The 24773-nt window shown below is 46.5% G+C and overlaps 1 protein-coding gene across 1 annotated transcript in view; it reads right to left on the minus strand.

The window, feature by feature from the left end:
- COL9A3 (collagen type IX alpha 3 chain) overlaps positions 1 to 24773 on the minus strand; it is a 248740-nt gene that overhangs the window by 169492 nt on the left and 54475 nt on the right. The window contains exon 13 of the mRNA XM_033962849.1: positions 7260 to 7313. Coding sequence (XP_033818740.1) covers positions 7260 to 7313 — 54 coding nt within the window. The remainder of the gene's footprint in view (positions 1 to 7259; positions 7314 to 24773) is intronic.

The raw sequence follows: 24773 nt of genomic DNA on the forward strand, positions 1-24773 counted from the left end.
ACACCAACGCCACGACTTTCCCTGAAAAACAGATTTCACGTCCTTCAAGAAGGAACTGACGAGGATGAAGCAGAGGAGGATTCCGAACACAGAACACCGGCTGCGGTTCTCGATGCTCGATCTACCCCCCCTCGGAAGGAGCGTAGAGTGGTGGTCATCGGAGACTCCATGCTAAGAGGCACCGAAGGACCAATTTGCAGACCAGATTTGCAGTCAAGGGAGGTCTGCTGTCTCCCTGGAGCCAGGATCCGCGACATCACCACCAGTATAGACAAACTTCTAAAACCTACTGACCATTTCCCTATGTTTCTCATTCATGTAGGTACCAACGATACTGCTAGAAGCACATCAGACAGCATCCCTAAAGACTTCGAGGCCCTGGGAAGGAAGCTAAAGCAGACAGGAGCACAGGTGGTCTTCTCATCAATCCTCCCGGTAAGAGACAAAGGCAGAGACAGGGAAGAGCGCATCCATAGGACCAACGAGTGGCTTCGCGAATGGTGTTTAGAGACGAACTTTGGATTCCTAGACCACGGAGCAGCGCTACAAGGACTACAGGGACCTGATGGACTTCACCTAACAAAGAGAGGCAAGAAAGTTTTTGGACATCGACTAGCACATCTACTTCGGAAGGCTTTAAACTAGGTAAGTTGGGGGAGGGTTCACACATACATACCAGAGCAGTAAGGATCCATCCTGGTGAAGCAAGTAAAACCCACACTTCTGAGCCTAAGGTAGGTACCCATAGTATACACACTTCTGAGCCTAAGGCAAGTACACTAACGGGGATAGGCATATCATCACAAATTTGGAGAGCAATGTATGTTAATGCACACAGCTTGGGCAACAAAATCCTGGAACTAGAAACAGAAATAAGGAATGCAGACCTTGATATAGTAGCGATATCCGAGACCTGGTTCACAGACTCGCATGGGTGGGATATGGTTATACCAGGCTACAATCTACTTCGTCGGGACAGAGAGGGCAAATTAGGAGGGGGGGGGGTAGCACTATACACTAAGGATAATATCAAAACTACCAGGATCACAGAGGTTAGATACACAGGGGAATCACTTTGGGTAAACCTGACCAGAGGGAACGAAAAATGCCTTTACCTCGGTGTGGTATACAGGCCTCCGAGACAAAAGGAAGATGAAGACAAAGAATTGATTGAGGACATAGAGAACATCACTTTGCGTGGTGACACAGTACTGTTAGGCGACTTCAACATGCCAGATGCAGACTGGAACACCCTCTCAGCAACTACGAGCGGTAGCAAGAGAATAATAACCTCCATTAAGGGTGCACAACTAAAACAAATGGTATTAGAGCCCACCAGGGAAAAAGCAATACTGGACCTGGTACTCACAAATGGAGACAGTGTCTCGGAAGTATCAGTGGGAGACACGCTGGGCTCCAGCGACCACAACATGGTATGGCTCAACCTCAGGAAAGGCTTCTCTAAATCAAACACAGCAACGAGGGTCCTCAACTTTAGGGAGGCAGATTTCGACCACTTGAGAGACTTTGTCCATCAAAAGCTGCAAAACCATGCAGAAACTGACAACCCGGAAAATATGTGGTCAAACCTAAAATCCATCCTGAACGAAGCATCTAGCCGCTACGTAAAAACAGTAAGCAAACGCCGGAGAAACAAAAAACCACAATGGTTCAACAAAGAAATTTCTGACCTCATTAAAATGAAAAAAGAAACATTTATTACCTACAAACATCTTGGGAAAAGGGAGGCAAAAGAAGACTATCAGGCCAGATCTAAGGCTGTCAAAAAGGCAGTCAGGGAAGCCAAACTTCAAACAGAGGAAGATCTAGCACGGAACATTAAAAAAGGGGACAAATCCTTCTTCAGGTACATTAGCGACAGGAAGAGAAACAAAAATGGAATAGAACGCCTTAGGAAATCAGATGGAAACTACGTAGAATCTGATACTACCAAAGCAGAACTGCTAAATGAATACTTCTGCTCAGTATTCACCTGTGAAGCACCGGGAGATGGTCCGCAACTACAAATAAGAAACAGCCAAAATGACCTGTTTCGTGATTACGAGTTTACACCTAGTAATGTCTACCACGAACTTTCAAGACTCAAAGTAGACAAAGCTATGGGGCCAGACAATCTACACCCCAGGGTACTCAGAGAGCTGAGTGAAGTTCTGGCTGAACCACTATCCGTACTCTTCAATCTTTCCATGCGCACGGGAATAGTACCCCTAGACTGGAAAACAGCTAACGTAATTCCACTCCACAAAAAGGGCTGCAGAACGGAGACAGGAAATTACAGACCGGTGAGTCTTACATCCATAGTGTGCAAACTCATGGAAACACTGATCAAACAGGAACTTGACAAAATTCTAGATGAAGAAAATCTACGTGATCCACAGCAACACGGATTCACCAGGGGAAGGTCCTGCCAATCTAATCTGATTGACTTCTTTGATTGGGTGACCAGTCATCTGGATGCCGGTGAGTCCCTTGACGTGATATACTTGGACTTCAGCAAAGCTTTTGATAGCGTTCCACACCGCAGGCTGTTGAACAAACTAAAATCGATGGGATTAGGGGATACATTCACAACATGGGTAAGGGATTGGCTAGATGGTAGGCTTCAAAGGGTGATGGTAAACGGTACCCCCTCCAAAACGTCAGCAGTGATGAGTGGAGTACCTCAGGGCTCCGTCTTAGGGCCGATTCTATTCAATTTATTCATAGGAGATTTGACCCAAGGACTTAGAGGAAAAGTATCACTGTTTGCCGACGATGCCAAACTATGCAACATAGTTGGCAAAAGCAGTGTGCCTGACTTTATGACGCAGGACCTAAGACAGCTTGAACAGTGGTCATCAACTTGGCAGCTGGGCTTCAATGCTAAAAAATGTAAAGTAATGCACCTAGGCAAAAAAAAATCCACACAGAACTTACACACTAAATTTTATTTATTTATTTATTTATTTATTTATTTATTTAGATTTATATCCCGTTCTCCCAGTAGCTCAGAACGGTCTACAAGTAAACATACATAGTAGAAGTAGTTAGGCAAATAAATGTGCAATAGGTTTAGATGTTTGGACATACAAGATTGTGCAGTATTTATCAGGTTACAGACAATTTTTCAGAGTACAGACAATTTATCAGAGTACAGACTAAGAGAGGTCTATACTGAAATTTAGGAGAAGTTAAATAGAGGAGAGAAGAGAGAGGTGGGGTTTAAGGGGGGGTGTAGACTGAGGGAGATCTTTTGTTGAAGAGGAGGGTCTTTACCATTTTACGGAATGTCAATAAAGAGTTCTGTTGCCTGAGTTGGGGGGGGAGTTTATTCCAAAGATGTGGGATGAAGTGGCTGTAGGATCGTTTGCGGGCAGTTTCTGAGAGGAGGGACCTTCCAGGGGGAATGCATAGGCGTATTTCCGATTTTGAGCGGAGGGTGCGAGTGGGGGTGTAGATGGGAAGCTTAGATCTTATGTAGGAGGGGGTGGTGGCATAAATTCTCTTGTGGGCTACTGCTAGGGCCTTGAAAGCACAGCGCTGGCTAATTGGGAGCCAGTGTTCAGCGCAGAGTGCAGGGGAGACGGGATCATGGTAGTTGAGGTTGTGTAGGAGGCGGATAGCTGCATTTTGGACACGTTGGAGGCGTTTGAGATTATTTTTGGTTAGTCCATTAAATAGGGAGTTACAGTAATCCATTCTGGAGAGAACATATGCGTAGAGGAGTTGGGCGAGGTCAGGTGTGGAGATGTAGGGTTTGATCTTTTTCAGTTGGCGGAGGTAGTAGAAGGAGGTGGAGATTACTTGGGATATGTGGGCGGATAGGGATAGGTGTCCATCTAAGGTTACTCCTAGGCTGCGTACCTGATCTGTTGCTGTTAGTAGAGTGGAGTCCCATGCTAGGGTAGGACGTGTGAATTTGGTGCTTTTTTTCCTGATCCATAAGAGTTCTGTTTTAGTGGCGTTTAGTTGAAGTTTGTTGTTTGACATCCAAGTTTTCATATCGGAGAGGCAATGTTGGAGGTTAGTAATTTGGGACGATCGATTCTCACCTAGTGGGAGGAGCAGCTGGATGTCATCTGCATAAGAGTGGATTTTAATGCTATATTTCTGCGCTATATCAATGACAGGCCTGATGTAGAGGTTGAATAGGAGGGGGGATAGAAGGGCGCCTTGAGGAACACCATATTTTATAGGCTTGGGGCGAGATTTGTGAGTTCCTAGTAGGACGGTCTGGGTCCTTTGATGGAGGAAGGAGGTGATCCATTGGAGGGCTGTGTCCTTGATTCCGAGGTCATAGAGTCTGGATGTGAGGAGGTGGTGGTCGACTGTGTCAAAGGCCGCGCTGAGGTCAAGTAGGACTAGTAGGGCATCACTGCCTTTGTCGAGTATTGCCCAGCTGTCATCAATGATGTCAAGGAGTACTGACTCTGGTGAAACATTGTCCAGGACCACGGTGGAACGTGATTTAGGAGTGATCATTAGCGACGATATGAAGGCTGCCAATCAAGTGGAGAAGGCATCGTCCAAGGCAAGACAAATGATGGGCTGTATCCGTAGGGGTTTTGTCAGCAGAAAACCTGAAGTCATAATGCCGCTGTACAGATCCATGGTGAGACCTCATCTCGAGTATTGTGTTCAATTCTGGAGACCACACTACCGAAAAGATGTGTTGAGAATTGAGTCGGTTCAGCGAATGGCTACCAGGATGGTTTTGGGGCTCAGGGAACTCACGTATGAAGAAAGGTTAAAAAAACTGCGGATGTACTCACTGGAGGAGCGAAGGGAGAGAGGGGACATGATTGAGACCTTTAAGTATATTACTGGGCGTATAGAGGTGAAAGATGATATCTTCAGTCTTATAGGGCCCTCAGTAACCAGAGGACACTCGCTGAAAATCAGGGGAGGGAAATTTCAGGGTGATGCGAGGAAGTACTTCTTCACTGAAAGGGTGGTAGATCATTGGAACGAGCTGCCTCAGAGGGTGATTGAGGCCAGCAGCGTGTTAGATTTCAAGAGAAAATGGGATATTCATGTGGGATCTCTAGGAGAGTAAGAATCAGGGAGTGGGTCATTGGTATGGGCAGACTCGATGGGCTATAGCCCTTTTCTGCCGTCAATTTCTATGTTTCTATGTTTCTATGCAAATGTGCGATGTCATCACATCAATATCTATGCAAGTACAGAAGTCTTTCAGACATGGCCCCGAGCTCAGAGCCTTCCAAAACCTGGACAAACTGCCAGCAAATATCTTCCTACTTGGGGCCATGACACCAATGTTTCACAACATTCATGCCTACCAGAACACCTGGCCTTGGTCATACGTGCAAAACACAGATAAACTGTATGCAAATACAGGACCACTAACTAAAAGACCTAAGATGCCAGACTATGCATGCAGTACACCACCAGCGAAATAGAAAGAAATATATTTCTTCCTTAACAGTGCAAAATATAGATAGCAGATGTAAATTCTGAAAACTAACACTTTGCAATCAAAGTAAATTGAAAATAAAATCACTTTTCTTCCTTTGTTGTCTGGTGATTTTATTTTTCTACTCATCTTTTCCCAGACTCTGGTTACACTTCCTTCTGTCTGTTTTCTAAACTCTGTTTCCAGGGCCACCTGATCCATTTGCTGTTTTTCTTTTCTTCACTTTCTGCCCTACATCCATCTTTGGCATTAACTTTATTCAACTTTATTCAACTTTCTTCCACTTTTCTGCATCTTCCTCAAATCTATTTACCGTACTTTTCCATGTCTTCCCTTCCCATCTACCCATGCTCACTATCTCCTCCTTCTCTCTGCCCCTACCCATCATCCATGTGTGTCATCTCCTCCCTCTTTCTTCTCCCCTATTCCCATCTATCCATAAACACCATTTCTTCCATTTTCTTCCTTTCCCCACTTCTCCCATCACTTTGTAACCACTCCTTCCTTGCTCTCCCCTTCTCCTTCCCCATGCATCCCCCATCCCTTAACACCATGTCCTCTCTATCTTTCCCCTTCCCCTCCATCCCTGTGTGCCATCTCCTCCCTCTCTTTCCCTCTCCTATGGTCTGTCATCTGTCTTTCCCTTTTCCTCCTGCTATGGTCTGGGATCTTTATCCTCTCCTTCCCACAGTCTGGCATTTCTCTGCCCTCCTTCCTTTCCCTCCTCACCCCTTTTTGGTCTGGCATATCTCTGCCTTTCCCTTCCCCTCCCTCTGCCTTAGGCTGGACCCTCTCCCTCCTTTTTCCTTTCCCTGGTCTGACATCTCTCTCTTCTTCCCCCCTTCCCCATCCAGTGATCTCAACATCTCTCCCTTTTCCTTCTTCTCCCCCTCTGTGGCCTGGAATCTATCTACCCCTTCTCTTTCTTCCCATGGAGGTTTGGCATCTTTCCTTCCCATCCCCACGGTTCAACATCTCTTACCTTCCCCCATGCTATTCCTCCTCACCACCCATCTGGTGCTTGCTCACAGTTCTCCCATTGGTGCTGCTCTAACTCTTCGGCCATAGGCAACGTGTCACAGTGCCTCCAGTGACTCGGAAGCTTTCTCTCTACTACTGCTTCCTGCCTATGTGGGGGCAAGAAGCAGTAGCAGAGGAAAAGCTTCCAGATCGCCGAAGGCAGCATGTTTACTTCAAGGCCGAAGAGTTAAAGCAGCAGCGCTGCGAGAAAGGTGAGCAAGCATAGGATCTCGTGGGGTGGGTGTGTGTGGGAGGGGGGGGGCAGCAGGGGACGCCGGATAGGTGCGCAGGCCTTGCAACGACTGTTGTAGGGTTTCCAGATGTTCGGTTTCCCCGGACAAAAATATCAAAATAGAAAAGCCACCCAGACTTCCTAGAGAGTCCTCAAAAAGAGGACATGTCCGGGGGAACCTAGACATCTGGCAACTCTACCCTTGTGTGATCATGTGTTTCTCTGAGCAGCTATAAAGATCTTTTGTGAATTCAGCAAGATCAAGCTCTGGTTTTGCATATGACCTCAGGGATGTTACAAAGATTACACTGAAGGGTGCCTGCAGAATGTGCTTTTATTCTTACCTCTTTGAGGCAGTGACAATGTTATCCAAGCATGAAAATATTCAAAGCTTCCTTTTCACATGACCATGTCCTGAATGCAAATCTGACCTCCTGCCTGATCTAATCGACTGCAGGAAATGACCCATAGAACCCCAGATTCTGAATCACCGCCCTCAACACAAGCCTTGTACGACTCATGTCATTTAATTTGGTTAGTTTTGTGCTGATTAGTTTAATACAACAGTTTTACCTGCAGGCCGACACTGCCTGGAATCCCATCTGGGCCTGGGGGACCAGGGTCACCCTGTGTGTCAAGAAAGATAATTACAGAATTAATTAAATGGTATGGTGGCTGTGTTAGTCCACTTTTCAAGGTAATATTTTAAAATAAAACAAAAACAAAGGAAATAAGTAATACCTTATTTATTGGACTAACTCAATGCATTTTATGATTAGCTTTCAAAGGTAACCCCTTCTTCAGATCAGAAATAAGCAAATGTTGACACATATCAGTACAGTGGTGCCTCGCACAGCGAACGCTGCGCACAACGAACTTTATGTCTTGATTCGTACAACGGACTTCGTTTCACACAACGAAGTCCGGGGTTCCTGCGGGGTTGGATCGCAGCGGGGTTGGTCGAGCCGCGAGGGTAGTCTCCTTCTCCTTACCTGCCCTGTCGCAGCACACAGCCGAACGGAAATCTTCCCGATGTCAGCGCTGACGTCGGAGGGAGGGCTTAAGCAAAGCCCTCCCTTCCTCCGACGTCAGCGCTGACATCAGGAAGACTTCCGTTCGGCTGTGTGCGGCTGCGGCAGGGCAGGTAGGAAGAAGGCAATGGCGAACGAAAGAGGGGGGAGGGGGCGGTCCGCCCCGAAGAATGTGCACAGCTGGTCAGGTCCCCCGATCGACCGACAACAGGCCCGGCCGACAAACCTCCCTGCCCTGTAGCCGCGAATCTAAATTACCTCTTACAGCAGCTTCAATAATCCAGCTGCTGTAAGAAGGTAATTTAGATTCGCGGCTACAGGACAGGGAGATTTGTCCGACCGGGCCTGTTCTGTTGTCGGTCGGGTGCAAAAGCGCCACAAAGGTGGAGGCAGGGAGGGAGGAAAGGTGGAGTGGAGAAGAAAAGACGCTTAAGGGGGGAGAAGGCCGCTGAAAGCACATGTTGGAGCAGGGGATGAGAGGGAGGGAGAGAAGGGGAAATATTGGACAAGGGCAGAAGGGATGCTAAATCATAGGGTGACAGGCAGAGAGAACAACAGGAAAAAGAGTGGAAGCAATCTTGAACCCTGAGGGTGAGGGCAGAGAGAGGTGGTGAGATGATTGATCATGGGGAGAGGGACAAAAGGGAATAGAGATGGGATAGGAAGATAGTGGAAGTAAAAGGACAGGGAGATGTATGTTTTTAGATGTATCTAAATAAAAATAATAACAAAAAATTTATCTTTTTTATGTCATCTTAGCATATTTTATGCTGCAGAACGAATTATTTTTTTTTACATGTATTCCTATGGGAAAACGCGTTTCACATAACGAACGTTTCACATAACAAACTTGCTCCTGGAACCAATTAAGTTCGTTGTGTGAGGCACCACTGTATATATAAGTGCTTAAAAGTTTCTTATTTAAAGACGCTTATGATTGCTAAATGATCTTAGGGTCCTTCCATGCCAAATTCTGCTTTATTTATATTCAACACTGATATGATCCGTCTCTTTTCCCTAATGTTTTTCACCTTATTTGTTCTCTTTTCTTTTAAAATTGTATTTCTCCCTACCAACCTGTTGTTTCCATGTAAGTATTGTCCTGTCATTAATAAGTTTGTTAATTGTTCCCCATTTTAATTTTTTAACTGTTAAATGCTTAGAATGTATGACTAGTGTATTATCAAATTTTAATAAAACTTGAAATTTGATAGTTTCACAGGAAGAGGGAGGAGTGGGTATGTGAGTAGGTAAGTAGAAGACAGAGGTGACATAGCAGCTTAAATTTCTTTGTAGTGTGAACTTTGTAATGTCCTGACTGGTAGGTATCAAAATATTTCATCATTTTTAATGTAAAAGGTCTTATGTTCTTGGATTGTCTTAAAATTTCCTTTTCGTATTCTCACCATAACATCATTGGTGCAGTGGTCAGTTTTTACAAAGTGTTGTCCGACAGAGGTGACTGTTGGTACTGCAATTTATAATATGATAACTGTGTAAGTTGATTCTAGTCTTGAAAATCTGGCCTGTTTCACTAATGCAACAGCCTTCTTTGCACTGAATGATATACACCACATTAGAAAATGAACATGTGAAAGATCCCCTTATGTTGAATGTTTTTCCCATATAAATGACCTTGGCATCCTTTGAGATGTGCTAGCACAGTTTGCAGCTTACCACACCACAAGGATGTGTGCCATTCTCTTCTTTGCAGGTTTGTGTAGGGGGTTTGCCTTTTACCAGTTTCGGGTTTAAATTAGGTGCCTGACGGAAGGCCAGCACAGGTGCGAATATTTCTTTTAGTAATTCATCTTCCTGAAGTAATGGTTGTAGATCTCATATAATTGTCTTAGTTTTTCCAGTTCTGGATTGTATGTCACTACCAAGGGAGTCCTCTCTGTGGTTTTCTTGCCTGGAAATGCAATAGGTTTTCTCTGGGTATTTTAAGGAATGAGGCAATATTCTTGGAGACTATTTTAGGGTTCTATCCTTTTTGCTCAAAGGATTCAGTCAGTGTCTTTAGGTGTTTTGTCTCTTGCATCAGAGCAGATATGATGGTATTGTGTGGCTTTGGCTGTGTATAATAGATTTCTTTCATATGTGAAGGGTGGAAGTTGGAATTGTGGAGGTAGCTTCATCTGTCTGTAGGTTTCTTGTATATAGATTAGAGAATGACATGGTGGCTGTTACCTCGGGTAGTCGCGGGTAACCCGCCAAAACGGTGATGAAAAACCTGTGTTCACCGTGGCTACGGGGACAAGGCCATTCACCGTCCCGTGGAGCGGTGAATAGCCTTGTCCCCGCAGTTAAGGGAGGGAACGTGTGCGGTCACCTATCGCGCTCCCTCCCTACTGCCGCCGCTGAGTTGAAACAGCTCCCTTTCTCCCTCCCTGCCCCTTACCTTCGTGGCCGCGAGTCTAAATTGCCTTCTTACAGCAGCCGGAACGTTGAAACTGCGCATGGCTGCCATAAAGGTCATCTCTGACGCAACCGGAAGTTGCAGCAGAGACAACATTTACGGCGGCCATATGCAACTACAACGCTCCGGCTGCTGTAAGAAGGCAGTTTAGACATTGCCGGCCACAGGTAAAGGGCAGGGAGGTTTGTCGGACCGGGCCTGTTGTCCTGGGGGGGTGAAAGCGCCACGAAGGTAAGGGGCAGAGAGGAGGAAATGTGGGGTGGAGAGGAAAAGACGCTGAAGGAAAATGGGTAAAACAGAGTGGGGAGAAGGACACTAAAAGCACATGGGGAAGACAGAGGGGAGAAGGACACTGACAGGACATGGGGAAGACAGAGGGAGGAGAAGGATGCTGAAAGCACATGGGGAAGACAGAGGGGGAGAAGGACACTAAAAGCACATGGGGAAGACAGAGGGGAGAAGGACACTGACAGGACATAGGGAAGACAGAGGGAGGAGAAGGATGCTGAAAGCACATGGGGAAGACAGAGGGGGGGAGAAGGATGCTGAAAGCACATGGGGAAGAGAAAGTGGGGAGAAGATGCTGGCAGGGAAGAAGACAGAGATGCCAAACTATGGGAGGAAAGAAGATGGGTGCCAGACCAATTTGGAAGGGGAGAGAAAGGGAGAGGCACAGTAACAGAGCAAATGGAAGACACAAAGAGAAGACAGACAGTGGATGGAAGGAATTGAATGAGAAAATGAGGAAAGCAGAAACCAGACAACTTTTCTTTTTTTTTCTTCAGGATAAAGTAGTATATTAGTTGTGTTGATAATAATTTATAAACAAAGCCCTGCCAGTTGAATATCTCTTTCTCCAGTTCAGCAGCCAGAACTTTGATTTATAAGGAAGGAATAAACTAAATATTGCAGTACTGAGGCTTGTATGGATGTTGCGGGGACGGTGACGGGGCGGTGAATGGGATGGTGGTGACGGGGCAGTGAAGGGAATGGCAGTGAAAGGGACGATGGGCTGGGGACGGTGCAGTGACAGGGACAGATTTTTTTCCCCGTGTCATTCTCTAATATAGATGTTTGCATGTAACCATTGTTAATAGCAACAGCTCATATGTCTCATTATAAATCATGTCTTTAACACAATGTCTCTCCTAAGGGTCCTGCTGAGGGTCTTTTTCCTCAATCTTTCCTCACTACCCTCTGTCGCCTTCCACTTAACCAGTTCTTGACCCAGCCCGAGGGCACTAAGTTTATTTATTAGACGACTGTGTGGAACACTGTCAAAGGCTTTGCTAAAATCTAAATACACCACATCTAGCGCACATCCTCTATCCAATTCTCTGGTTGCTAAGTGACACAGTTCAGTATAATTATGCTATGCTGTGTGCTTATTTGACATTGGACTGAAGATACTGCAACATTTCTTTAAGTTGATGCTGCATATCTTAAAACTCTATATACTAAAATGCTATAAACTAACATTAGTCATAACTTTAAAAGTTTACGTGACTGAAAAAAAACAACTAATAACAGATGTGAAATCAGCGTGAAAAACTGATTTAGAAAAATGTGCTGTGTTGTCAGATGATTCCGAAAAAAAATTTTTTTGTTGCCTTGTGTTATCTATCTTAAAATCAATATATCTTTGTAAACATATTTTTATTGTAACTGAGTCAAGCTATATATATTTAGGGACGATCCAGTTTATAAATCTAAAATTTAGATTAGATTAGTGAGGTACTATCATGGAGCAAGCAGACATATACCACAGACATGGAGCAATCTAACATTCTTAGTCTTGTTAACCATTCCTTTTTTTTTTAAATAATTCCTAGCATCACATTAAGGAAAAGGTTTCAGTTTATTGTCTGTAATGACAACCAGATTATTGCCTACAATGACATCCAAATTACCCTTCTCAATATGCATCACTTTATATTTGGCCATATTAAATTTGATCTGCCATTTGGAAATCCAGTTTTCCAATTTCCTAAGGTCTGCCTGCAACTTTTCAGTCTGCATGCGTTAACAACTTTGAACAGTTTAGTATCATCTGCAAATGTAATCACCTCACTCATCATTACAATTTCCAGATCATTTATAAATAAGTTAAATCGCACCAGTCCCAGTACAGATCCCTGTGACACTCCACTATTTACCTTCCTCCATTGAGAAAAATGGCCATTTAACCCTACCCTCTGTTTTCTATCCGATAACCAATTAATCCACAACTGAACCAATTAATCCACAACTGAACATTGCCTCCTATCCCATGACTCCTTACTTTTTTCAGGAGCCTCTCATGAGGAACTATCATGGTTTGGCCCTTGGACCTCTTCTTTTTGCTATCTCCTCCCACGGCTTCCAGTTAAATCTCTATGCTGATGATTTGCAAATCTACCTCTCTATGCCTAAAATTTCTTTGGGAATCCAAACCAGAGTCTCAGCCTGCCTGTCTAACATTTCTACTTGGATGTAGAGAGTTGCGCGGGGACAGAAATCCCACCCGTCCCCACCCGTCCCCGCCAAAGTCCCACCCATCCCCACCCGTCCCCGCGAGGAATCCCACCCGTCCCCACCCGTCCCCGTGAGGAATCCCTCCGTCCCCACCCGTCCCCACGAGGAATCCCCTCCGTCCCCACCCGTCCCCGCGAGGAATCCCCTCCGTCCCCACCCGTCCCCGTGAGGAATCCCCTCCGTCCCCGCCCGTCCCTATAAACTTCAGAAATAGTTATTTCATTTAATTATGCTACTGAATTAAAGGCTCTGGTAGAAACCCATTTACAAATAAGCAAAAAGACTTTATTAATTTGAAAATATTAATTGGGAAGAATACATACTTTGTAAACGGGTTTCTACCAGAGCCTCTAATGTTTATAAATTTTTATCAACACAACTAATATACTACTTTATCCTGAAGCAAAAAAAAAAAAAAAAAAGAAATATAATTATTTTCCTACCTTTGTTGCCTGGTTTCTGCTTTCCTCATGTTCTCATTCAATTCCTTCCATCCACTGTCTCTCTTCCTTCTGCATCTTCCATTTGCTCTGTTACTGTGCCTCTCCCTTTCTTCCCCCTTCCAAATTGGTCTGGCACCCATCCTCTTCTCTCCGCTCCCCCCATAGTCTGGCATCTGTCTTCTTCCCTGCCAGCGTCTTCTCCCTACTCTCTCTTCCTCATTTCCTTTCAGTGTCCTTCTCCCCCCCATCTTCCCCATGTCCTTTCAGCGTCCTTCTCCCTCTCTGTCTTCCCCATGGCCTTTCAGCGTCCTTCTCCACCCCTTTGTCTTCCCCATGTGCTTTCAGCATCCTTCTCCCCCCTCTGTCTTCCACAAGTGCTTTCAGAGTCCTTCCCCCCCGCCCTTCCCATGGCCTTTCAGCGACCTTCTCCACCCCGTTGTATTCCCCCATGTGCTTTCAGCGTCCTTCTCCCTCCTCTGTCTTCAAGTGCTTTCAGAGTCCTTCCCCCCTCCTCCTGCCTTCACCATGGCCTTTCAGCGTCCTTCTCCCCCCCCTCCTTCTCTACCGCCCCGGGTGCAGCACAGCCAGCCAGGTCCCCTTACTTTTGTGGCACTTCCCCGACCAACCGACAACAGCCCCGGTCTGACAAACCTCCCTGCCCTTAACCGCGAATCTAAATTACCTTCTTACAGCTGCTGTAAGAAGGTAATTTAGATTCACGGCTACAGGGCAGGGAGGATTGTCGGACCCGGGCTGTTATCGGTCGGTCGGGGAAGTGCCACAAAAGTAAGGGGACCTGGCCGGCTGTGCTGCAACCGGGGCGGGGCGGGGCGGACCGCCCCCCTCCCTTGGTAGCCACTCGAACCGCGAGGCTACTCTCCTTCTCCTTACCTGCCCTGCCTGCAGCACAGAGCCGAACGGAAGTCTTCCCGACGTCAGCGCTGACGTCGGAGGGAGGGAGGGCTTTGTTTAAGCTTTGTTTAAGCCCTCCCTCCCCTCCGACGTCAGCGCTGACGTCGGGAAGACTTCCGTTCGGCTCTGTGCTGCAAGCAGAGAAGGTAGGGAGAAGAAGAGCCGCGCGACTGAGTACATCCAGCCCCGCAGGAGCCCCGCGACCCTCGGAGGCGTCCCCATGGGATCCCCGCGACCCTAGGGGCATCCCCACGGGATCCCCGTGACCTGAAGGGGGAACCCGCGGGATTCCCTTCGTCCCCGTTCCCGTGCAGCTCTCTACTTGGATGTCTCGCCGCCATCTAAAATTAAACATGGCCAAGACTGAACTCCTCATCTTTCCTGCTAAACCTGCCTCTCTGCCTTCCTCTGTTCTCTATTTCAGTAGATAACACTCTCATCCTCCATGTATTGTTGACTCGAAACCTCGGGGTCATCTTTGACTCATCTTGCTCCTCTTTGCATATCCAACAGACCGCCAAAACTTGTTTCTTCTTTCTATACAATGTCACTAAAATCTGGATTTTCCCTTCTGAATATACTGCCAAGACACTCACCCACACTCTTGTCACCTCTTGCCTAGATTACTGCAACATGCTTCTTGCAGGTCTTCTGCTAAGTCATCTCATTCCCCCTTCAATCTGTTCAGAATTCTGCTGCATGCCTCATATTCTGCCAGGGTCGTTATACTCATATTATCCCTCCCCCCCTCCTCAAGTTGCTTCATTAGCTCCTTGTCCACTTCTGCATACTGTTCAGACTCCTCTTATTGACTTTCAAGTGTATTCATTCTGTGGCTCCTCAATATCTCTCCTCTCTTATATCTCCCTATACTTGGACCCAGGAACTGTGTCAGGTAAGTCCCTCTTCTCTACAGCAGCTAACTCCTGACTTTGTCCCTTCTGCCTTGCTGCGCGGTATGCCTGGAACAACCTGCCTGACTCGGTATGTTGGGTTTAATCTCTAGTTGTATTCAAGTCCAGGCTGTAGGTCCACTTTTCTGAAACTGCGTTTAAGTCTTAACCCTACCAATTTGTAAAGCAGCACATTTATTTGTCATTCCCTCTGTAGCACTTTACCCTCTCTACCTCTTCTCCCTTTGTATTTCTCTACATGAGCAGCATATCACCATTTTTATCTAGTGTATCTTTCATAATTAGATTTTAAGCCGTTTTGAGCAGGGACCGTCACTTATGTGATTAATGTACAGTGTTGCTTACATCTGGTAGCACTATAGAAATAATAAATAATAGTGGTAGTAGTATCTATAGCAGAGCCCACTGATGAAGGAGGTGGAGCCAAAGAAAATGATTGATGCCTTCTGCAGGAACACATAGTTTGAGGGTGACTAGCCAACTGTTCGGGACCTCTACACCCATTGCATTAAAAATGTGATTTTGACAGATTACAATGTATGTCTCCATGAAACTGTAGAAAAATGATTTTATGCAAATGTACCATGCAATCTGTTCTAACTATTTACTCTTGTTCTTCCTAATGCTCCCAATGCTAGTTCCTGATTTTTTTTGCGGGGGCACCCACTATTTTGAGCATCCTTCCTTCTCTCCCCCCACCCAGATGCATAAGAGCAGAGAACAACTCCAGGAGCTGTGGCCATGGCAACCTTCATCCAACCGGTGTATCTGACTCAACTGTGCTGATGAACTCATTAACTCTTGTGGTGATATGAATGATTAATGCTGAGTGATATTAAAGCTGAGTGATACTATCGCACCATGAAGGAAACTAGGAACAGTGCAATCTTATCAAAAAGTCAGAGCTGGAGGTGTGGTGGAGGGTGGGGGGAGTCTTATCAGGTATGTACCTTAGATTGGAAACTGATTTCAAATCACTTAACACACAAAATGAACTTTCCCCATCCATCATGTAGTCTATTGATACATATAGGTCTGAAACCAGACTTAAGAAAGTCATTCAAGAATGTTTGTGTTGCAAATTTAATAGTAGACATTGCAGAGATTTAATAGTAGACATTCAGAATATTATCTAAAAAAGGGGAAGTGTTGCTAATAGGTGATTTTAACACGCCGGATGTTGATTGGGGTATTCCTATTGCAGGGTCTTCTAGAAGTAGGGAGATTCTGGATACTCTACAAGGAGAACTGTTCCAGCAGTTGGTAATGGAACCCACACGGAATGGGGTCATACTGAACTTAGTGCTTACAAATGGAGAAAGTGTTTCTGATGTTACAGTGGGTGATCATCTGACATCCACTGACATCCAATGATCACTGCATGATACAGTTTAATATTAACTTGGGTATAGAGAGGGCTCATTCAAAAGCAAAGGTTCTAGACTTTAAAAAACTAACTTTGTTCAGATGGGGGTTTACGTCAAGGAATTATTGTCTGGATGGGAACTTTTGGAAGGAGTGGAAATGTGGTGAGCAAAACTGAAAGGAGTGATAAGGGTGACAAACCTTTTTGTGAGGCAAGTAAGTAAAAAGAAGAGGAAAAGAAGGCCACTTTGGTTCTCAAAAGTAGTAGCTGAGAAGGTAAGAAATAAGAGGTTAGCTTTCATAAACTTCAAAAGATTGCAGAAAGAGGACGACAAGGCAAAAATATCTGGAAAATTTAAGAGAGGCTGGTCTTGTAGTCAGGAAAGCAAAGACGCAAATGGAAGAAAAATAGCTGACAGTAAAAACAGGGAGACAAGACATTTTTTTTTAGATATATTAGTGATAGAAAAGTGCAAAAGTGGCATTGTGAGGCTCAAAGGTAAAGGGGAAGAATGTATAGAAGCTAATAAAGAAAAGGCCGAATTGCTTAACAGATATTTCTGTTCTGTGTTCATGGCTGAAGCGCCCGGAGCAGGACCGCAGAATAGGGATGGAGGAGTAATAGACCCTGATCGATTTTCAGAGGGTTGTGTTCGTGAGGAGCTAGCTAAAATAAAAGTAGACAAAGCAATGGGGTCGGATGGTGTACATCCTAGGGTGCTGAAGGAACTTATGGAAGTTCTGGTAGCTCCGCTGACCTTTTCAATGAGTCTCTAGAGCAGGGGTGTCAAAGTCCCTCCTCGAGGGCCGGAATCCAGTCGGGTTTTCTGGATTTCCCCAATGAATATGCATTGAAAGCAGTGCATGCAAATAGATCTCATGCAGATTCATTGGGGAAATCCTGAAAACCCGACTGGATTCTGGCCCTCGAGGACCGACTTTGACACCTGTGCTCTAGAGTCAGGAGTGGTACCAGAGGACTGACAAAGGGCGGATGTGGTCCCTCTTCACAAAAGTGGAAGTAAGAAAGAAGTAGGGAATTACAGGCTGGTAAGTCTGACTTCTGTGGTAAGCAAATTAATAGAAACACTTTTAAAACAGAGAATGGTCAAGTTTCTGGAATCCTGTGGATTACAGGACTGTAGGCAACATGGATTCACTAGAGGTAGGTCTTGTCAGACAAATCTGATCAATTTCTTTGACTGGGTGACCAGAGAATTGGATAGAGGATGTAAGAACATAAGAACATAAGAAGTGCCTCCGCCGGGTCAGACCACAGGTCCATCCCGCCCAGCAGTCCGCTCCCGCGGCGGCCCAAAACAGGTCAAGACCTGTCTGAATCATCAGAAGGGGCTCCCTTGCCACCTTGGTTTCCCATTTAAGTCCTGCCTTCCTATCAAAGTCCTAGCCCTCCGGTCTTGCACATGCACGACCAGGTTTGTTTATACACATTACCTGATTTACTTCCTATACTTGTGTTACCTCCCAGCTCCTCCCTCAGTATCCCACGATCCCTTTATCCCTCAGGAATCCATCCAATCCCTGTTTGAAGCCTTGTACCGTATTCTGCCTGATCACTTCCTCCGGTAGCGCATTCCAAGTGTCCACGACCCTTTGGGTGAAAAAAAACTTCCTTGCATTTGTTTTGAACCTATCTCCCTTCAGTTTCTCAGAATGTCCCCTCGTATTTGCTGTCCCCTTCAGTCTAAAGAATCTGTCCCTATCCACCTTCTCTATGCCCCTCATGATCTTGAAAGTCTCTATCATATCTCCCCTGAGCCTCCTTTTCTCCAGAGAGAAGAGCCCCAGCCTATCCAGCCTCTCGGCGTATGAGCAGTGTTCCAGCCCTCTTACCAATTTTGTTGCTCTCCTTTGGACTCTCTCAAGTACCGCCATGTCCTTCTTGAGGTGCGGCGACCAATACTGAACGCAGTACTCCAGATGTGGACGTACCATCGCTCGATACAAAGGCATGATGACTTCCCGTGTTCTGGTTGCTATGCCCTTCTTTATGATGCCCAGCATCCTGTTGGCTTTTTTCGAGGCTGCTGCGCACTGTGCAGATGGCTTCAGTGATGCATCCACCAGCACACCCAAGTCTCTCTCGAGTCTGCTGTCTCCCAACAATACCCCCCCTAATTTGTAGCTGAACAACGGGTTCTTTTTCCCTATATGCATGACCTTGCATTTGTCCACGTTGAAGCGCATTTGCCATTTGTTTGCCCAGTCTTCCAGCTTGTCCAGGTCCCTTTGTAGGTCCTCACACTCCTCCCTGGTCGTAACTCTGTCGCACAGTTTGGTATCGTCTGCGAATTTTATAACCTCACCCTTTGCCTCCTTTTCCAGGTCATTGATGAATATGTTAAAGAGTAAAGGCCCCAGCACCGATCCCTGTGGCACACCGCTCGTGACTCCCCGCCAGTCAGAATATTGACCCTTTACTCCAACCCTCTGCAGTCTTCCCGACAACCAGTGCTTGATCCATCTGTGCACATCCCCTCCCACCCCGTGGTTCCACAGCTTCTTAAGTAGCCTTTCATGTGGCACCTTGTCGAAAGCCTTTTGAAAGTCGAGGTAAATGATGTCTATGGGCTCCCCATTGTCCACCTGACTGCTTATTCCCTCAAAGAAGTACAGAAGGTTCGTTAGGCACGACCTTCCCTTACAGAATCCGTGCTGGCTTGTTCTCAGTAGGCCATTTCTCTCGATGTGCTCGCAAATGCCGTCCTTGATCATAGCTTCCACAATCTTCCCTATAATTGAAGTCAGGCTCACCGGCCTGTAGTTTCCGGGGTCACCTCTCGATCCTTTCTTGAAGATGGGTGTGACATTTGCCAATTTCCAGTCCTCCGGCACCTCACCAGTTTTCAAGGATAGGTTGCAAACATGTTGTATTGTGCCCGCTATTTCTTGTCTTAGTTCCTTCAGAACCCTTGGATGGATCCCGTCCGGGCCCGGTGATTTGCCGCATTTTAACCTGTCTATCTGTTTGAGGACATCCTCCTTACTTACCTCTATGTGCTCTAATTTTTCAGTCTGTTCCCCACTCATGAGCTCCTCTGAGTCTGGTATATTAGATTTGTCTTCGCTCGTGAAAACCGACGAGAAGAACGTGTTCAACCTCTCAGCTACCTCTTTATCCTCCTTAATCACTCCCTTCCTGTCCCCATCGTCCAACGGCCCTACTTCCTCTCTCGCTGGTCGCTTCCCCTTTACGTAACTGAAGAATGCCTTGAAGTTTTTCGCCTCCTTGGCCAGCCCCTCTTCGTATTTCCCTTTTGCTTTTCTAACCTCCCGGTGGCATTCCTTTTGGCATTTCCTGTGCGCCTGGTGATTTTCCTCTGTTGGGTCCTTTTTCCATCTCCGGAAAGATACTTTTTTGTCCTTTATCGCCCTCTTTACTTCTATTGACATCCAAACCGGGTCCTTTGATCGCTTGTTCTTGCAGCCTTTCCTGAAGTTGGGGATGTACATTCTCTGTGCTTCTTGCAGGGTGTCCCTGAATAGGGTCCAGGCGCTTCCCACAGTCTCCATCCTAAAGATGTTTCTGAGCTTCCTCCCCACCATTTCCCTCATAGCAACATAGTTTCCTTTCTTGAAGTTCAGCGCAGTTGTTGCGGTCCTCCTAACTATGGGTGTCCCTCTTTCTAATGTGAATCTGATCGTGTTGTGATCACTGTTGCCTAGTGGTCCTCCCACTTCTACCCCTCTTGCAGGTCCCCCTAATCCGTTTAGGATGAGGTCAAGAGTAGTACCCCCTCGCGTCAGTTCTTTGACTAGTTGCTCCATGAAGCAGTCCTTCACAGCTTCTACAAATCCTATCTCCCTATTGCAGTTGGAGTGACCCGTACTCCAGTCTATCCCTGGGTAGTTGAAGTCCCCCATCACTGTTACATTTCCAGTCCTGCACTCCTGTCTCAATTCCTCTTCCAAGTCGTGTCCGACTCCCTCTGGTGTACCAGGTGGTCGATAGTACAGCCCCAGTTTTATGCCCGCACCCTTGTTTCCCGGTAATTTGACCCACATCGATTCCAGCCCCTCTGCCTTCGTTGCCATATCCATCCCGACCGAGTGGATAGAGTCCTTTATATATAGTGCTATGCCTCCCCCCTTTTTGTGGGTCCTGTCCCTCCTATAGAGCTTGTACCCCGGCAGCGCTACATCCCATTGATTTTCCTCTGTCCACCAGGTTTCTACAATTCCAATTATATCCAAGTCCTCCCCCTTGGCCATGACTTCTAGTTCACCCATCTTGGCCGTGAGGCTTCTTGCATTTGCGTATAAGCACCGCAGGTCCCGTCGTTTTTCTCCCAACTCTGCATTTACTTGGGCCACTTGCCCTTGGATTTCGGTTTCTGCTTTACCCTCAGCCTTTACCCTCTTAGCTTTCAGCTTCCCCACATTCCTGCCACCCCACTTTCCCGCTTTTCCTCTGGGATTTCTAGCCCTACTGACCCCCTCCTGGGCTATCATCCCTTGAGCCTCTGTTTGGTCCCCCTCGCCTTGTGGTACCTCTATATTACCCTTGGCTTTCGCCCTTATGCCACCCAGTCCCCCTGTGTCCCCATGCCCCTTAGTCCTCTCCCAGCAAGCTCCCTTTACCTGATGTTTCCCTCGCTGTCTGATTTGGAGATCTTCCGGTCCCTCTGTTTCCTCCCTTCAGTCAGCCCGTTCAGCATCTGTTCTGGATACTGTTGTCCGAAGCGTCAACATCATATCAGCTGTCGGCTTTCCCCCTCTCCTCAGTTTAAAGCCCTCTCGATCTCCTTCCTCAAATTGGTTGCCAGTAGTCTGGTTCCCGCTGTGCTCAGGTGCAGGCCGTCCCGCCGGTAGAGCTTGTTCTTTCCCCAGAAGGACGTCCAGTTCCTCACAAAGCGGAAGCCCTCCTCCTGGCACCATCTCCTCAACCATGCATTCACAGCTTGGAGGTCTGCCTGCCTCTTTGCATCTGCTCTCGGTACAGGTAGGATCTCCGAGAATGCTATCCTCCGTGTGCTCCGCTTCAGCTTTCGTCCCAGGACCCTGAACTGGTCAGTCAGTGCGTCCATGCTGAAGTTCCTCCGGCTCACATCGTTTGTTCCGACGTGGATTATTACAGCAGTCTCCTCTGTCTCAGCTCCGTCCAGGATCCTCTCGATCCTTTCAGTGATGTCTCGTGTCTTAGCCCCTGGGAGACTAGTCACTAGCCGGTCCTCCCTTCCTCCAGCTACGTGACTGTCTACCTCTCTCAAGATCGAGTCTCCCACCACAATGGCAGACTTCCCTTTCCTCAGCAACCTCCTCTGCCTCAGGTCCGTGTCCTCGGTGTAGTATGGTGTCTCTCCCTCGGGGTCCTGGTGAGTCTTGGTCTCCTCCTCTTGCGTTGTCCCTCCGCTAGGTCCTTCCTCGGTATCTCCTTGTGGATCCTGGGTCTCGTCTACCGACATCCGTCTGTGCTGCAGCTGAACCCGTTCCTCCACCGTCCTATAGGCCTCCTCAATGAATCTCTCGAGGTCCCTCACCTGGTCCACAATGGGGCTTGCTCCGTCTGTGTTCTGGGTAGACCAGCTCGTTTCCTCTGTGGTGCGCAGTTCCTCCAGTCCCTCTAGCTCCTGGACCCTGACCCTCAATCTGCCGACCTCCATCCTCAGGCTTTCCAGTTCCTGACACCAACTGCATATGTACTCCCGCCTTCCCAAAGGGAGGTAGTCGTACATGTTGCACTCTGTGCAGTATACCGGAAAGTACCTCTGGGATCCTGGGTCCTCCATCGCTCTTGTGAAGTGCTGGTGTGTTCCTGCTGTGGGTAAGAGAGAGAGAAAGAGAGAAAGGAAAAAGAGAAAAGAAGAGAAAAGTGAATTACTTGGCGTTTCTGGCTCCCTCGCAAGGCTCCTTCGCAAAGGCGCTCTCGCTAAGGCGAGCGCCTTTGCCGCTCGCCTTCGCCGCGCGCCGAACGGCTGGGCGCCGTTGGCTCCCTTCTTCTTAAAGGGGAGCCCGGGCGCCGACGCGACCTGTGACGCGGTGGGGGTGGGTGAAGCTACCTCTCGCCGCGACCCCGGTTCCTCCTGCCTGCTCTGCCTTCCTCCCCTGGCTACCTCCTCGTGGCTTCCTCCTCCTGCCCTCCGCCGCTAAAAAAAACAGAAGAAAAACAGAAGAAAGGACCCTGCAACAGGTCTGCTTCGTGCCCTGGCTTCCCTTCTTAAAGGGGAGCCCGGGCGCCGACGCGACCTGTGACGCGGTGGGGGTGGGCGGAGCTACCTCTCGCCGCGACCCCGGTTCCTCCTGCCTGCTCTGCCTTCCTCCCCTGGCTACCTCCTCGTGGCTTCCTCCTCCTGCCCTCCGCCGCTAAAAAAAACAGAAGAAAAACAGAAGAAAGGACCCTGCAACAGGTCTGCTTCGTGCCCTGGCTTCCCTTCTTAATGTGTGCTAGATGTGGTGTATTTAGATTTTAGCAAAGCCTTTGACAGTGTTCCACACAGACGTCTAATAAATAAACTGAGTGCCCATGGGATGGGTCCCAAAGTGATGGACTGGGTCATGAACTGGCTGAGTGGAAGGCGACAGAGGGTAGTGAGGAAAGATTGAGGAAAAAGGCCCTCAGGAGGACCCTCAGGAGAGATATTGTGTTATGAGACATGACTTATAATGAGTCCTATGAGCTGGGCAGAGCATGCATTTCTTTCAGCACAAATGAATATTTCTGCAGGAGAACTTCATCTTTGCCCTAGAAGCTGCCAATTATCTGCTGATTGTGACACTTATTAGTTATTATACTAAGAGAATTTCCAAGAAATGCTTGGGCCACAAGAAAGCCACAATATCAGGTCAAGATGACATGGTCAAAATGACATGAACTGTAGATAAAGCTGCTGACAACTTCAATCAAGCTTAGGAGGGAAGGGGCTCACCCTCAGGGATCATTGACCTTAGTATTAAGAATGCATTGTCAGGGAAAATAGAGAAGTCATATTTGACACCAAGTGGCATCAAGCTTCATTATGACAACTGCAATTATGTTTATCATCCAACCATTAAATATGATTGTGTGAAAAAAACAATAGAAATTAAGTATGTAATTAGTAGCTATGCAAGACTCTGGACCCCAGGCTACCAAGCTTGGTTATAAAAGGTCCAGCATAGTTCCTTAAAAGGTAGAATGGACTGGGCAGCACATGGCATACCGGTACTCTGTGTTACCACTGCATTAGCCTAACTGCTGTTACTATATCCTATTTGGATACTGTTTTTTATGCAAGCTGTCTTGTGTTTATTACTATTAAACATATATTTTATACAGCAATGGGTTGTCGGTGTGAGGTCATTTAAATACATTGGAGGTTTAGCAGTGCCTTTGGTAGTGATCAATGGAGATCGCTCTGAGGAAAGGGATGTTACCAGTGGTGTGCCTCAAGGTTATGTTCATGGACATGTTCTTTTAAACATTTTTATAAACGATATTGCTGAAGGGCTGTCGGGTAAGATTTGCCTCTTTGCGGATGATACCAAAATCTGCAATAGAGTAGACACACCGGATGGTGTGAATAACAAAGAAAGACTTGGTGAAGAATGGTCTGAAATTTGGCAGCTAAAATTTAATGCTAAGAAATGCAAGGTCATGCATAGATAACCTAGTAACAAACTCAATCACATACCCCATTCAACCCACTCTAAAACTTCTGGGAATGACGATAGACAGATGCTGCACCATGCAACCACAAATCAACAAAACAATACAGAAATCATTCACGGTCATGAGAAACCTAAGGCAAGTTCAAAAATTCTTTGACAGAAAACAATTCCAGCTCATGATCCAGTCCTTAGTACTAAGTCTCCTTGACTATTGCAACATCCTATATCTCCTCAGCCCCACAACAATGATAAATCAACTACAAACAGTACAAAACATAGCCCTGAGACTAATCTATTCACATACCTCGACTCACACTTGCTCCCAATTCAAGAAAGAATACTATTTAAATTCTACCGCCTATTATTTAAATCCATAAATGGTAACATCCCAGCCTAATCAAAACTACCACAACCAGACACAGGAGAACCCAGACACCAGTCACATACCCTCCAATCAGAGACATCAAATGGAAAAAAAATATACGATGGTCTTCTAGCCACACAGGCAGCAAAACTAGACCACCAACTCTCCAATCTACTAATCAGGACCCCAGACTACAAAACTTTCAGAAAAGAAATTAAAAACTCTGCTATTCAAGAAATCCATGAAGACTAACTAACACTGTATGAAACATTTCAATCCTCTGAAGCAACCCGCTCTACTCTGTAACACCTCTGGACATGTCCAGAAATCCTCTTCTGTAATCCACCTTGAACCGCATGGTAATGGCGGAATAAAAATCACTAATGTTATGTAATGTAATGTAATTAGAGAGTGAAGAGCTTTTGTGCATGACAGAAGAGCGGGACTTGGGTGTGATTGTATGTGATGATCTCAAGGTGGCCAAACAGGTTGAAAAGGTGACGGTGAAAGCTAGAAG

This window comes from Geotrypetes seraphini, chromosome 11, assembly GCF_902459505.1.
Source record: "Geotrypetes seraphini chromosome 11, aGeoSer1.1, whole genome shotgun sequence".
NCBI lineage: Eukaryota > Metazoa > Chordata > Amphibia > Gymnophiona > Dermophiidae > Geotrypetes > Geotrypetes seraphini.